The sequence below is a fragment of the Malaclemys terrapin genome, chromosome 4 (assembly GCF_027887155.1).
Source record: "Malaclemys terrapin pileata isolate rMalTer1 chromosome 4, rMalTer1.hap1, whole genome shotgun sequence".
Lineage (NCBI taxonomy): Eukaryota > Metazoa > Chordata > Testudines > Emydidae > Malaclemys > Malaclemys terrapin.
The window spans coordinates 34,533,901-34,550,044 of record NC_071508.1 but is presented as its reverse complement, the minus strand read 5'-3'; the positions used below and the strand labels follow the sequence as shown (position 1 = coordinate 34,550,044).

At 53.2% G+C, this 16,144-nt stretch overlaps 1 protein-coding gene across 1 annotated transcript in view; it reads right to left on the bottom strand.

Moving 5' to 3' along the window:
* Nucleotides 1–1,162: 1,162 nt before the first annotated feature.
* MYRF (myelin regulatory factor) overlaps nucleotides 1,163–16,144 on the bottom strand; it is a 108,087-nt gene continuing 93,105 nt past the window's right edge. Inside the window, exons 20-27 of the mRNA XM_054026227.1 lie at nucleotides 15,446–15,531; nucleotides 14,651–14,812; nucleotides 13,339–13,632; nucleotides 10,353–10,440; nucleotides 9,631–9,705; nucleotides 7,843–7,945; nucleotides 5,825–5,899; nucleotides 1,163–5,358 (exon numbers count right to left, since the gene is read on the bottom strand). Coding sequence (XP_053882202.1) covers nucleotides 5,272–5,358; nucleotides 5,825–5,899; nucleotides 7,843–7,945; nucleotides 9,631–9,705; nucleotides 10,353–10,440; nucleotides 13,339–13,632; nucleotides 14,651–14,812; nucleotides 15,446–15,531 — 970 coding nt within the window. The 3' untranslated portion in view covers nucleotides 1,163–5,271. The remainder of the gene's footprint in view (nucleotides 5,359–5,824; nucleotides 5,900–7,842; nucleotides 7,946–9,630; nucleotides 9,706–10,352; nucleotides 10,441–13,338; nucleotides 13,633–14,650; nucleotides 14,813–15,445; nucleotides 15,532–16,144) is intronic.

Below are 16,144 nucleotides of genomic sequence, written 5' to 3'. Positions count from 1 at the left end.
AGTGAAGTGTAGTCTAACACTTCATTTGATGGCATTTCTCTGCTGGCCAGCACTGAGGTTCTTTGGCAGAGTTGAAGGAATGCAGAGGTTCAGGACTGGCCGAGCAGGGGCTGCTTCAGATCAGGAGCTGTATTGGCTGAGTAGGAGTGAGGCTGGAGATTTGTGCCCTGGCTCAGGCAAGATCATTTACCTTTGCCCAGTCAAAATTGGTTTAGTTCATAAGCAGTGCCCATGTGGTGCTGCAGGCAGAGGACTCGCTGCTTGTAGCACCAAATAGGCACTGCCGAGGGGAGATACAACCAAGGCAGGCAGCAAGGTTAGGGGCCAGAGTTGCTGGAGGGAGACAATGACATCAGATGGAACTCAGTCACAACGCTACTGCTCAGGCTCCTCTGCCTGCAGCACAAATGGGCACTCTCAAGGGGACGTCTTTGATATGAAACCAATAAAATAACAGAGCAGCAGCTTGGACAAATTAACAATAACATTTAGGTTTAGCAGCAGTACCCTGTAAAATTGATACAGGTTCAGGGATAGAGACTGGAGGTCCTACTGGTTCAATGTGCATCAGCCATGCACTCTGCAAGCCATTACTGAAAGTATGAAGTAATCTTGGCTTTGCCTCATTGTGTGGTCCTGGGATAATCAATGATTTATTGCCCTACCTCTAAAACGAGGAATAATGCTTACCTACCTTATAGGCATGGTGTAATGTTGCTTGTACACTGCTTTGAAAATTGGGAGTGTAATGTGTCTTGGAGCCACTATGCCAACATTGCATCAGTTCACAATTTGAGGCTCTTCACAATTTATAGATCTAAAGCAGTAGCTTCATCTATTTTTCAGATGGCATCCTGCAAAAAGATCCTAAATTCCCTTGCTCCACATCCTAGTATCTGTCAACACTGGAGTATAAACTGAATGCTCCATTTTATAACTATCCTTAAGTATAGTTTAACATGCAGTCCACAGCCATGAGCATGGACAGAGCTTGGAATTTGATTTGCCCACACCTGAGCATCTTAAGTAACTGAGGTCATCTGGAGGAAACCCATGGTGCTTGTGGTCTCAGGGCCAGTTGTGTGAAAGGGACAATTTATAAACAACTGCATTAAGAAACACAATTTTTCCACTGGTGGAGGAAAGCAGCCAGGAGCCATACTTGGATACAAAGCTGTATTTATATATTTCTTTATACAGGTATATTTACCTCCAGCATAAAACAAAGTCTAGATAAGCCAAACAAAAAAGTGGGGGAGTCCTGAGAACCAGCACCCCCAAAACTCAGCAAAATATAAATACAAATCAGAAAGAAAGGAGGGAAGCAGTGCTTAGCCCCCCGCCCCCCGAGCAAATAAAAACCAGTAATCATTAATATCTGCTCAGAATGCAACTCTACAAACTTGCTGGTAATATACAGTGATTAAAGCTGTGACAGCAACATTTAAACCAAACAAATTAGTGCTTTATTTTTCCTTAATCCTTGCAGTGGTGCCGCAGTCTTTATTTACAGGCTTTAAGCTTTAGAAGTAGGGCAAAAGATAAGGGAATTTGCTTTTGAAACAAACTCTCCCCCAAACAGACAAACTTTAGAAAGTGGCCCCATGTTCACACTTGTCATCCTTCCTTCCAGCTAAGAATGTCTAGAGAGATGAAGCTTCAGGTTTCCCATGCAGAGAGAAAGGGGAGCTCCCTGTCTGTGAGGCTGGAAACACTGGCTCAGAGCTCTCTCCGTCTCACACAGGGAAAAGCCTACTGAAACTCTTCCTGCTACTATTTTGGGAAGGGGATAGGGAGAAAACCCTCTTTAATTACAGGTGAGTAGAGCAGAGACCGCCTTAGGAGGCTGTCTCTAAGCAGCACAGTTGGTCACTGGCCAGTTGTTTCCATGGGCTCTGGTGCCATCATGTGGCCATTTCCTTCCCTAACCATTACAACCCTACTGTGAAACTCTAGTTCCTGTCTTGGAGGTACCGTTATGGTTTGGCTGACATGATCTGTGGAGTAGTTTGGGATGAAAAGCACTATAAAAGTAAGAAATTTTTCTGAGAGTACATTCTGAGTCTAATCCTACTGTATTTTGTAAATATCTAAGGTATTAACTAATCACTGCTTTAAAATAGTTGTAAATGTAAGACAGGCCTCTGGATTTTAATTATTCCTTTCCTTTTTGGAAAGGAGGTGAACTCACTACTGAGAAACTACCCAGCCATCGTCTTCAAGGTCCACAGCATGTGTTGTGCCTGTGTGTTGGCAGGAAAAGGAGATAGCCACTCCTTAACATCAGCAGTCACCCTGACCTATGCTTGAGCATCATGGGGCTACCTGGAATGCTATAAATCTTACTGCAACCTACCACCCACCGTTATAAATCTCCAGTGACTGCACTCAGTGGGTTGCATCCTCCGTAGTGATGTGAAAGGCATCAGGAAAGACCCACAGCTGCCACCTCTGAGAACACCAGTGGGGGGGAGGGAGAAAGGGGATTTATATGGTGGTTGCAGGCAGGCAGTGAATTCAGCCTAGGGAAAGGTCAGCTCTACTAAATTAAAGCACAGGCAGTAAGTTCAGCTCTATTAAAAACACAAGAGGAAAACTTTGAGTGGGCCTGATAGTGCTACCCCTCACGTGAGCGGTCCCAGCAAAATCTGTGAGCTTGCTTACTGACTAGAGTTTACAAGATTGAGGCCAGTGATTGCCATATGGAGGACAAAAGCTGCCACTAAAGGAATTTCCCAGCTTAAAAACAAAGCAAAGTTCAGGGCAAATGGGGTGGGGGGGGGGGGGGGCGTAATGTAAAAAGTGTACTTTGCAAAGAGTGGCAGTGGAGGATTTCCTGTAAATTGCTGGCAGGAATGCAGTCCTGTTGAGACTGGATTTGTGGCTGCTTCGCACTGAGGGACCACTGGCCCATCAGCCCTCTGTTCTCCCCTATTAGTTGCCTGGTGTAGCACAGAAAATGTGCCTCTTACTCGCAGGGCATTCAATACTTGTTCTCTCCAGCTGGTGTGTTTGAGTAGTTAGATTGCTAACACAGCTATGACTGCTCTGCTAATTGGCAGAGAAAGGAAACTGAAGAGCTGGTCTGAAACCACCCCTTCAAATAAAGGGCCTGATCCTTAGAGGAACCAAGTCTCTAGCTCCCATAGAAGTCACCAAGAGTTACAGGTATTTGGCCTGGGTGGGGGCAGTCACAAAGACAATTGGGAGTTATGTTTGCTATGCATCACCCCCAAAATAAAACGGAGATAAGCGTAGGCCCCCAAAGGCTGTACAGGAGCCATCTCTATTCGACTAAAAAAGCATTCCCTGCTGTTTTGCTGGGGGCAACAGGAATTGCAGCCATACATTCCTTACAGCTGGGACACGAACAGATCCTGCTCTGCTGTCTGGAATTCAGTGATTGTTGTATGTGTCTCCACTACCAGCAAGAAAAGAGAGTCATCAGAGTCCCTGCCACAGCTACCCCACCCCAGTTTGGTAAAAGCTGCCTACATCAGGTGATGGCGCTTTGCTAAGGGAAAAACACTTACGCCTCTGGAACCAGCTTTGTGCTTTGGTTCAGCATTGCAGAGTGGAGTTTCCGCTCTAGCTGCCTTGCTTACTCCTCCGCCAGCCCTTCCCTTTCTCTAGAGGCTGCTGCCACTTTCTTACAGAACTGGGCACAGGATTACCCTGGCACAGGTTCAGACTGCAGGAATGCAGAAGTTTCCCTCCCCCGTCGGTGAAAAGTGCTGGGGTGGGAGAAAGACACACACATACAAGAGCTGCCAAAGTCTGACAGGTCCTAGCTCCCGCAGCACCAATATAGCTGTCAGGCTGGGGTTCAGCACTCACCCCCTTTGGTTTCCTATGCAAGACACAAATAGATCAGTAAGGACAGAATTAAGAGGCCTGTTTTTATACTGCTTTAAAAAAATTCAGTAGTTTAGCAAGTTAAAACCTTGTAACAGTAAAATACCCATAATACACTCACCAGCTTACCCAGGGGGCAATGGGAGCCAGGCCTTGAGTGACCTGCCCCCTCCCCTCCTAGGGGAAATTGGTAGGGGGCCACCTTTCCTGGCAGAGACCTATTGGGAACAGAGCTGTATTCACCAGTAGGTGCAGTGAAACCAGTAACCTGAGTCTCCAGCAGCCCCACTCCCATTGTGCAGAGCAGTCTGTGCTGGTGGCCTCCCTTTGGCACCCCTGAGCACAGGCAGGCAGGGTGAACCTGGGCTTCAGGGCTATTCTGTGGGGCTGGCCCTGGGACCAGCCAGCTCTAGCTACTCTAGAGTAACAGGAACAGTCCCCACCCCAACCACAGAAATATGGGGTACCGCAACAAACACCTGCAAACTGACCCCTTAGATAGATGTATTTGGGCGGGGGGTGACTCCGCTCCCAAGGTGCCTCTTCTCCTCACTTCCTGGGTGGGGGGGAAATCAAGGGCAAGCCCTTGCCAACTGGCTGGCACAGGCTGACTAGGGGTTTTGTGGGGTTCTTAAATTCATCTGTTCAGGTCTGGTCTGCATGGAGTGTGGGAAACAGGGCAGGGAGGAAAGGGACCAAGGAGAACCCTGTTGCCTCTGCAGCCCCCTCCTTGGCAGGGTTTCTCTCTGGCTGTCCATGTGGAGCATCGCAATGTCACCAGGAATCCTATGGAGTAGGGATGCAGGAGAATAGCCAGTGGCTGACCAGAAGGAACAGCAACTCCAGTGTATGACTTCCAGTATGTCCAGGCAGAGCCCTCTTTTCAGGATGGAATTCCAGTGTTTCAGTATTGACAAGAGCTCCAGTCTTGGAAGATAAATTCCAGTGTTGCAGAGAGCTGCTGCGTTGCTACAGGAACCGATAGGCCTCTCGGGCTGTCGTTCCCAGCCAGACCACAGTCCCAGCTCTAGAGCTTGGGACAAGCCTGTCCACACGTGATCCAGTGTAACACTTTCAAATCCAGTGTAGCAGAGGGAGGGAGACGGGTGCCTGTGTCTCCAGAAGGGAAGGAGATGGACACAGTTGCCCAGGATTGTGGGCTATGGTGTTTGGTTGGCATGTCCAGTAGATCCCTGGGGCTGGTTGTGTTGCTCCTGGCAGAGTTCCTATATTCCTTTTGGAGCACTTCAGTGTCTATATCGTCCCCAGGATAGAACCAAAGTAGCTCAGAGCCCCAAGGGGAAGGTGGGAGCAGAAGGGGACTTGGAGGTTTACAGAGGAAGGCATGTGGCAATCTGATAGGTTTCACCAGTCCCCTTCCTCTCTCCCAGCAAAGGGCACTGATGCTGCCGGGACTCACTCACAGAGCCAGTAAAACTGGAAATAATAGTCAGTGAAGAGGTGTCCCATGTGCTCCAGGGTGGTACTACAGTTGGCTTTGCCCTACGAAAGGGAGAGAGGGCTGTCAAGAGAAACTTCCTCAGAAGGAGCAGGATTCAGTTGCTATCCCACTTGTGCACTGGGGAAGTGGAGGATTTGCCAGCTAGATTTGCATATGGCCCCCATCACCTCCCAAGTGTTTTAAAACAGAACAACAATCTCAGCCTGTAGGAGTAAAGAGCTCCAGTTTTGCATTTCCCCTGCCCACCCCCATCCCTGCAGTGTGAGACTTGGAAAGTCCTGGCCACTCACCCCAACTAACTTCCCTCCTCCCACCATGTGCTCTGCTGTGTACAAGGGGAACCCGGTCACGATTTACACACGCATCCCTGCCCGGAGGGGGGCACAGGGCTCTGGAATTCTCACAGGCCTCCTCATCCTGGCGAGTGATAGGAATGAGGCCACAGAGCCCGATCCCTCTCAGCTCTGCCCTGGATGGTGCAGAGGACATAGCAGGTCCCATACTCACAGGCTGGGCTACTCGGAAGTGGTAGGTGAACTCCCGGAAAGACAGCATCACCATGGGCCAACGCTGTGTCATTTCCTGGGGAAGAAATAAATAAATAAATATAAATTAATGGAGATATCCCATCTCCTAGAACTGGAAGGGACCTTGAAAGGTCATCGAGTCCAGCCCCCTGCCTTCACTAGCAGGACCAAGTACTGATTTTGCCCCAGATCCCCAAGTGGCCCCCTCAAGGATTGAACTCACAACCCTGGGTTTAGCAGGCCAATGCTCAAACCACTGAGCTATCCCTCCCCCCGGTGAAGATACAACCGGTGAGGGGAGACAGAATGAATCTGTTACTACTAGGCGTTAAGTAATTCATCCCTTGGGTGAGCAGGGATGCTGCATAGTTAACTGGCCTGCTCCACTCATCAGGCTTCTGAGACTGTCCTGCAAAGCCGAAAAAGAACTGAAGTCCTTCTCTGCCTGTCTGGGGCTACAGTGCCTGGAGCTGAATGGGTGCGAGGGAACCCCAAATCCTCATCAGGCACCTGGGGAAGTTTATCCAGATGGACAGCTGTCTTGAGAACATAAGTTGGCTGAGACTACAGCAATCTGTTTGCAGAAGGGGCCGGCTCATGGCCATCAAGCCATAAAAGTGATGGATGAGGAGATGGGTCTACATGGGTTTGAATGGTGTAAACCTAAGGCTGCAAACCCTGATTATAAATCTCTGGCTGGAGGATCTGAATGTTAATTAGAAGAGCTGCACGTGGGACAGCTCTGAGAATGGCTCAGAAACCAGAGTGGCTCGATACCTTGAACCACAGATTTAAAGGGAACAACTGATGTCAATGAAATCTGTGGTGTGACTAAATCAGATAGTGCAAGCAGAGCTATTGGTGACCTGGAGGTGGATGGTACTGAGGGAACAGATGGTGCTAAGAGGATGTTGGCACTAAGGAAGACATTAATGCCCCAGCAGTGGGAGGCTCTGGAAGGGCAGCAGCAGGATGTGGGGAAAAAGAGGAGCTAACTGAAGCTAATGCAAACCCAATGCACATGCGCCTGTGTACAGGGGTGGGGAGATGGAAGTAAAGGGTATTCCATAGGAACAGAGTACATTCAAATAATCGACAGTGCCCCAGAAACTGGGGGGGTCTTACTGAGGAATTGGGGCCTATCATGCCACAGAGCGCAAGCGGCCCTGCTGACAGCCAGATTCATAGGCTTGTGTCAGAGGCAAGGATCATTCCCTCTCCTTGTGGGGCCAGAGACGAGGAGGCACCATGACACGAGGCAGCTGAAGCACCAACAGGGTCTTGTGCTAAGGAAGGCAAAGATGTCACAGTCACCCGCATCAGGGCTAAAGGCCTGGGGGATCAAAATCTCCTATCTGAGAAACATCTAACTGGAGCCCAGTGAATGAAGGAGACTCAGGCTGCATGTCCTTTGAGAGATGGACCAGTGGACCCCACCACAGAGGCAGCCACCTCAGTCCTGTCAGTGACCTCATGGAGACCAGCACAGCTCTTTGGGGGAGACCCCTAAAGGAAAGCCCAGTGAGTCTAGCAGCTTCTAGATCCACAGGCAGAGAAATCAGGAGTAAGGTAGTCAGGGATTAGTTCCTCCTTCCGCCGTCCCTCTGGGAGCAGCTGCGCACAGCACAGAAGCTCACGGCCCCACCCGGGCAGTTTCCCAACCATCCCAGAGGTCACACAACAGAGGAGGTAGCCCTGGGGAGGGAGGAAGGGAGCACGATTCAGTTTCACAAAGCAGTAGTTCTAGTAACCACAGTGTCAGCGACTCGTGTGTCAGCCAACTGGGTCTCTCCCTTTCTCAGACCCAGACTACACCACACCCTGTTTGCTCAACAAGAAGACAAAGGCTGCCAGGTTTGTCCCTAGCACCCCGTGTTGCTTCTCAGGAAGCCAAGCAGCTTGGGGTGACAGGGACCTTTACGACAAACCACGGGGGACCTCAAGGACGGTCTGGCTGCCCAAGCTGTGCCAGTCCTTTGAGGGATTGTGTGTCCCTACCTGGGTGTCTGTGGTGTTGGTGGAGCTGTCCACGCTCATTGTGTTCTGACATGGGTCACTGGACTGGAGGCCACAAAGGTAGATGGACACAGCAGAGGAGGCACTGGAGAGAGAGGTGAGTGAGTTCTGCCTAGCACCAGGAAAGCAGACTAGCCACTTCAACAGAACCCCAGCAGCTTAACACCCCATCCAGTTACCCCATAACCGCCTTCTGCCTCCCGCAACTCACTCGCTACTCTCAGTCACCCCAGAGCCTGCTCCTCCCATCCCACCATTCCCCCCAGAGCCCGCTCCTCCCCCTCGTATCCCTCCTTCCCACCGGTCCCCCCAGAGCCCGCTCCTCCCCCTCACGCCCCTCCAATCTCACCAGTCCCCCAGACCCCACTCCTCCCCCTTGTGCCCCCCATCCCACTAGTCCCCACCCCTCCCCCTCAACCCCCTTCCTTTCCACCGGTCCCCCCCAGAGCCCGCTCCTCCCCCTCATGCCCCCCCATCCCACCAGTCCCCCCAGAGTCTGCTGCTCCTCACTGGTCCCCCCCAGAGCCCGCTCCTCCCCCGATGCCACTCCTATCCCACCATTTCCCCCACACACACCCCTCCCTAACCACCGGTCCCCACAGTGCCCGCTTCTCCCTGCCCACCGGTCCCCCCAGAGCCCACTCCTCCCCCTTGTGCCCCCCCATCCCACCGGTCCCCCCAGAGCCCACCCCCGCCCCTCCCCCTCATATCCCCCCCATCCCACAGGTCCCCCCAGAGTCCGCCCCTCCCATAAATCATCCCCCCCTTGAAGCCTTCCCACCACCGGTCCCCCGCAGAGCCTGCTCCTTCCCCTCGCGCCTCCCCCATCCCACCAGAGCCCGCCCCTCCCCCTCATGCCCCCCCATCCCACCAGAGCCTGCTCCTCCCCCTCACACATCCCCATCCCACCGGTCCCCCAGAGCCCACCCCTCCCCCTCGTGCCCCTCCCATCCCACTTGTCCACCCCTCGACCGCCCCCCCCTTGCCACCTCCACACCATCGGTCCCCCCAGAGCCAGTTCCTCCCCCTTGCGCCCCTCCCTTCCCACCGGTCTCCGAGAGCCCGCTCCTCCCCCTCATGCCCCCCCTTCCCACTGGTCCCCCAGAACCCGCTCCTGCCCTTTGTGCCCCGGAATTTTTCACACCCCTGCGTGATGTAGTTATACTGACCTAGTTTCCTAGTGTAGACCAGGCCTGAGAGACACATGGAGCTTGAACCCTGGGGGTCACTACAGCTTAGCTAGGCTACCCAGAATGGACGCAGCTTTACCCTTCATTCCTCTGTACTAACCTAAGACCTTCCTATGCTGCGCTCCCACTGACTAATAAACCCAGCTGTTCTGACAACACCGTTTGGTGTCACAGCAAATGCTGGGTGAGGTGCATTAATCCCTGAAGGGTGGACACGTCTCTGCCAGGAGTCTGTCTGTGTGGGACTCGCTGAATGGAGCTCACAGTGTGAAGCAGGAGTGCAGAAAGCCCAGAGGTTCAGTCTGAGGAGGCGGTGACGCCATGTGGCTTGCCCTGGAGGAAAAGCGAGACCCCTCGGGGATCTGGCCCACTGAGGGGTTCCTCCTAGAGACTGTTCCAAAGCTGGGGCATAGCACTGATCCTGTGGATCCGTGACACCGCCCTACTCTGTATTTATTGTTATCCTCAGAATCCCTTTGAGTCCCCTTCCACTCACTGTCACCCTGATAAACCCCTCACACGCCCATCCACTGTAACCCTGGCTCTCGGACACCAGCGGCAGACAAGCATTTTCACTCACTTCATCTCCAAGGTCAGGTTGGTGTTCACTGCTGTGGACGGGCTGATGGGGATGCGGTAGGTGATGTTTCCTCTCCTGCAGACACAGACAGAGAATTCGATACCTCAGATGGAACCTTCTGTGGGATGGGCACTGGGTTCCCCACCCAAGCGGGCAGCACCCCAGCAAGGCTCTGCGGCTTTTGAGGAGCAGCACAAGATAGAGCTTGGGTAATTTGGCTCAAGGGATCGTTAATGTGAGATGCATCCATTCATCACCAGCACGCAGGTTCTAACACAGCCCATCAGGGCTGGATGGGCAGAGGATCCAGGAGAGGAGATGGAACCGCTCACCTCTAGAGCATCAACTCCAAACATGGCCCTATGTCAGCAGTGGCCCAGAGTCATTAGATGACTGGGAGCGTGTGTGAAATGGGCTGGTGGGTGTCTCAGTCCAGTTCCTACTGGGTCAGATGAGCACATCACAAACATCCCTGCAGCTGACAGTAACGGGCCTCCCCACTGGCAATTCCAGCAGAGAGGCCAAGGATTGACTGGGGGATGGAGAATGAGTGCCCCTCCCTGCCAGAGGTGGCCTATGCAGGCTGTGGCAGGCTAGCAGGGCAGCATGTGGGAAGCCAGAATTGCTGTCCCTGCCCTGTGGGTAACCAGAGGACTTCAGGAGCTGTCAATCTGGCACTCACTCAGCATCCCGGGGGAGGCTGGGCCCTGCCTCTCACTCACCTGCATGCATCCCTGGCTGCACAGTAGTGGGGAGTGATGGCCATGTCATTCTCCACAATCCGGATGGAGCGGAGCGAAGCATCCGGCCCTGCAGGAAGGAGAGAGGTTACTGAGATGGGGAAAGGTGGCCAGAACTCCTGGGCTTAGAGAGTCAGAGTGGTTAGAGCTGGAAGGGACTGAGGCTATCCCTTCCCCCAAAGCCCATCAGTGCAGAGGAGTCACAGTTTTCTGCAGGCTCCCTGCTAATCACCTGGCCAGGGTAAGTCCACTGCCCATTAGGTTTCCCTGGCAGACAGCACTTCCTACTGCTCAGCCTTAGGGATTAGGCCAAGGTTTTCTAACACTCGGCTTCCCTCCTTCAGTAAGTGGTTTTCAGAGGTGCTGCGTACTGGCAGACTCCAGGGACTCCAATGGCAGTTGGGGTGCTCGACCCCCCCGGTAATAAAGTCACTGGCTTTGGGTGCCTAGATGTGTATTTAGGTGCTTAACTTCAGAGGTGGGGAAGGGACTCTTGCGGACTCAGACTGGGGTTTCAGAGCAGTCTAAGGGACTTAGAGGTGCCCAACTCCCTAAGGTTCCTCTCTCCCCTTCCTTGGCCAGCTGGGACATGGAGGTGGCTGTTAGCACTAGACACATGCAGCTCTCCTAGCCTCACCATTGCTGCACCTTTCAGCAAGGGGGTTCGCTGCCCCCTTTCAGTGTGTTTGCACTGGGTCACCTGGTTGGGTTTATAGCCCAGATGAGGCAGTGCTACAGCTGCACCGCTCCTTGGGCCCCAGTAGCACTGATCCCCACTTTATACAGCTTCTTCACCTCCACTGCTTGGGGGAGGGCCACACCCAGGACTGGAACTCTCCCTCACAGACACCACTGGGGAGAGATACAAGGGTGTGTCTGACTCCAGGCCGGCATGCAGACAGTTCTGGGAGTGGCCATCCTTGGGCTCTGGTGCCATCATGTGGCTAAAGCCACATGTCTTCTCCATACAGCATTTCTTTCTCTCTCTCTCTCCCATTTACTTCCTTTGATTTGGTTTGGTTTAGCAGAGAGAGGACAAGTTGGGGACGAAGAGTGTGTGTGGGAGCCACACAGCCATGGGCCATTGGGAGCATGGGGCTCGGGTCTGGGCGACATCCCCCCGTGACCCAGGGAGCTGGCAGAGGGCACAAGGGGAGCATAGGGTTTTACAGGGATCCTCTGGGTTGACTATTTGCATTATAGCTCACCGAAGGGTGGCACGTGAGCTCTCTATCGAGAGCCAGTAGCCTACTGGTTGTCAATCAGTGTGAAATGTATGTTTGGGTAATAATTAAAGAGTCACGTATCTATAGTAAAAATTATGTTCATAAAGTTTTGGAGTTACCAGGCCGATTACCAGGCAGTGACATACCTCGGCGATGTTCTTTTCAGGCTGGAGGTAATAGACGCCTAGGCTATCTCCCTGTCTGGCCATTTGTGTGTTGTGTGCTCACACGGTATGCCTGGTTGCACACTAAGCCAGGTGCTAATCAAGAGATTGTAAAGTGTACAAGAAAGGAAATCTATCAGATGAAATGGCATTCAGTGGGGATGCCTGCTGATGAACAAAGACAAAGGATGGGACTGGTATATCATGGAGGGCAAAGAAACATAAAGGATCCTTCACCTAGGAAGCCAGCTGACAGTATATTCGTCTCATGAAAGGAGGATACACAACCAGCCTGGCTTTAAAACTCTGCAAGGATTTCAGGCGAGCAATATTCTACAAGACATGAGAGTATCTTGTGAATTAAGTCTCAGCTCTAGTATGCATATTATGATTTTGTTTATATGTAGCCATTTGTTTCCAATGCTTCCACTCGCTACTACTTGACTCTTTTTGCTTTGGTAAATAACCTTATACTTGACTTCACTACAAACATATCCAAGTGCTGTGAATTGAGCGGAGCAGTGATCTGAGCTGGAACTGGTAAGATGGGCAGTACGGCTTCTTTGGAAGCAGCAAATCTGTGAACAATGTCAGTGCTCAGTGGACCAGGGGCTGGACACTCCAGGGAGATGCTCAGAGGGCTCAGGGGTTGGAGCATGCTAACCTGTGGAGGGCCTGGAAGGCCTACAGGGCAGTGCTTGTGTTGCCCATGGGATTGGGGACCTGACCCACGGCAGGCACAGACAAGGCTCCCTCACACTAAGGGCAGGTGGTAGTGAGGTGCCTCACAACTCTGGGCACCCCTGGGAAGCATCACAACCCAAAGTGCAAAGAGGCTGTGAGTGCTCAAGCCAAGAAGATGGAGAACTCCACACTTCACGGCTCTGCTGGCTGGGCTGCTAGCCCTGGCCTTTCCAGAAAGCCTCATCCCCAGAGCTGCAAAGACCCCTCATTCCCAAAGCGCTTTACAGGCATCGGGCAAAACTCAGCTCTGCTGTCAGCAGCTCCACTCCGCTGATGTAAGTGGCGCCTCAGCTCTGATGAGAGACGGACAACGCACCAGAGAAGAACAACAGATTGGTCTGAAATTGCCCGTGTGTGTGTGTGTGGGGGGGGGGGGGGGGGGGGGGGGGGGGGGGTTTATCAACTAGACTGCACACACAGCCACCCTGATAGATGCATCACAGTGACACTGCAGGGATGTACTGGGGCATTATGTCGCTGTCTGGATACTAAGGGGATGGCCACTATACAGATTTCTCTTGTCTATTACTCCCAGGCAGGGTGGGGAGATGAGATCCCCAGGGCAGTGTGCTGGCATGGCCACTGTGTGCGGTGGGGGGAATGAGAGGGTTACAGGATTGACCACATATGGGGGAAGATGGGAGTCCGTGTTTGGCTGCAGTGGGGGGGAGGGAGCGAGCGCAGTGTGGGGTCCGGGTATGGCCGCAGTGTGTGTGGGGGGTGGGTGGGCGGGGGGCGGGTTACAAATGGGCTGAAGGACATTTCTGGTGTGTAATGCTGCTGTTTGGATCTAGCCAACCAGACTGCTGGGAGAGGGGGAGGGGGCCCACTTACCGTCTTGCCCAGTGCCCGTGATGCTGGGCTGCTGGCTGGCAGGCTGGGTGATGCTGCGCTGCTGCCGGGTCTGCCCCAGCGGGAAGCTGTTTCGTGACAACGAGAGGCTGGAGATGTATTTGGATTTGCTCTGAATGTGGGTGAAGGGGGAGGAGGGGCTGGCGTTGGGGCTGCCAAAGCCCTGCGACCGCTCCGGGGTCTTTGGCCACTTGGCGTGAGAGGTCACCTTCCCCGTCACACCCCTTGATTTGGCTTTGATACTCATCCCTGGCAGGAGGGAGGTGTGGATCTGGTCTGGGGAGGAAGGGAAAAGAGGGATCAGAGTCAGAGAGGGGAGAGACAGAGACAAAGCAAGGCAGATGCTTCTCCAAGCAGAAGCACCATCAGGACATCTCTGAGGAAGGCAGTAGCTTGTTACAGGAGGCAGATGGAGAGCACCCGTCTTCTGTTCATCTGTCCCATCGCTCCTCTTGCTACCCAATTTATACCCCCTTCTCCAGGTAACCCGTCCCTGGAGTGAAACTCCAGAGCCATTGACGGAAAGGGAAGCCAATGAGAGTTTGGGATCTGCTGAGGGAACGGAGGTGAGGGGAAGCCTCTGGCAAGAAGAGTCCAGATTCCCCACGCGGGAGCGAAGCTCTGCAGTCGGGGCGGGTGCAGCTTGGGTCAATGAACAACACTATCTGTGATACCAGACAAGGCGGAAGGGAGCAAGCCAGCTTCTAGAACCATTGCCCGTATAGCTACCGGATGGGCCAATCATAGCTGGATGATGGCCTAGCAAGCCTGAACTTGTAACAGCACAGACCCAGGAGCTATAACAGATGTGGGGAGTGCTCAGTCTCTGTGACAGCTGCAGCTAGCACGGCTGGTGAGGAAACACACACGCTGCTCCATCTTGGGGGGACTTGACCAGCAGGAATGAGGCTGGAGCTCAGGGCACAGACTCTCTCTAAATCCTCCCCCAACACCATGGAGAGACTGCAGGTAGCATCTGGGCTATATGTCCCAGGCAGAGCGTTTGCTGTCCCCAGAGAGGTTTCAATCACCGAGGGTGACTTATAGCGTGTGCATGAACATTAGTGTGTGTGACCCATCACTTCCAGCCGTCACAGGCTGCTGGGGGCCAGGCATGGGGGTATCAGCTCCTCAAAGCACCCAGCATCGAGGGGAGACAAAGTTCACAGACAGGGGGCACACGTCCCTTCAGAAGGTGCAGAAGCAGGAAGCAGTGCTGGGCCTGGGTAAAGTCACCCTCCAGAGCAGATGCTCGCTCCAAGTCTTGGCATGTCCCAGATGGGCTGATACTTACCTGTCCTGTTGGGGGCATGCGTGGGGCTGCTCTCAGAGACAGCAACAGCGGAGGCATTGGTGGGAGCAGCAGAACAGCACATGGAAAAACATGGAGGGCTGAAACACACAGCGATGCTACGGCTGGGCAAGCGATAGGCAGAGTCAGGCCCATTCACTGTCACTGCAAGATAAACACCAAGGAGACTTGCTATGAGCCAGCATCAGAGGGATGGAACAGCATAAGCAGCACTAAGACAGCCCCTAAGAACCCCCAGCTCTGAGACCCGGCACCACCCCCTCTGCTGTATCCCAGACCCTGGGAACCTCCGGCCCCATCCTCTCTGCTGTATCCCAGTCCCCGGGAACCTCCAGCCTCATCCCCTCTGCTGTATCCCTGCCCCCAGGACCCCCCAGCGCCGAGACCCAGCCCCACCCCCACTGCTGTATCCCAGCCCCCCAAAACCCCCGCCCCCGGGAACCTCCAGCCCACCCCCACTGCTGTATCCCAGCCCCCGGGAACCCCCAGCACTGAGACTCGGCCCCACCCCCACTGCTGTATCCCAGCCCCCGGGAACCCCCAGCACTGAGACCCGGCCCCATCCCCTCTGCTATATTACAGGCCCTGGGAACACGCCCCTCCCCCGAGACATGGCTGCATCCCCTATTGTATCAAAGCTTCTGGGAAAGTGCATGAGCTCTACTATTGTACATGGAACTTTGAGAACTGCCAGCATTGTTTGTGGTGGCTTGGTTGGAGCAGAAGCATGTCCCCTGCCACTCGCTTCCCGCTCCGGCCTGCAGAGCTGGTACCTACCAGGGTGCGGGGAAGTGCCATCACTAGGTCTGTCTGACGAAGCCGTGGAAGAAACAAGCTGAGTCTTATCAAAGTTCTGATTTAATCTAAAATGCAAGAAATGTGTGTAAGAGCCTTTCACATAAGAAACACAAGCACTGTCTAGATCTGTATAGAAGGGGTGGTATGAGGGGCAGTGTGGGATTGGGAGGGGCAGAGCAGACATGGAGAGAAAGCAAAAGCTAGGAGCTGGGACAGGGATGGAGAGCAGACATGGAGAAAGAGGAAGAATGGGCAAGTAGTGAGCAGGACAGGAAAGGGGGAGAGTGCCAGGCTGGGGAAGGAAATGGTTGGCAGAGACAGAGCAGAGCTAGGAATACAGGGATTGTCAGGCTAGATCTAGCCTAGGATCCTGGATCTGGCACTGACCAGCTCTAGCTGCTTCAGAAAAAGTTCTAAGAAGCTCCTTAGTAGGTAATTATGGAATAACCTGCCCCCAGGGGAAGTTTCTTTCTGTTCCAGTCAGCTAGGGGTTAGTTTATTGCCTGAAGCATGGAGCTTTACATCCTTTCTAAAAGATCTCTTGGTGCTCCCCAACATAAGCAGAGTGTATCCTTAACTAGACACACGTCTAATCCTTTTCTGAACCCAGTAGCCCTGTGTCTCAATCATCTCTTGTGCCTGTGGGTTTCACACACTAATTATGCTGTGTGTAAAGGG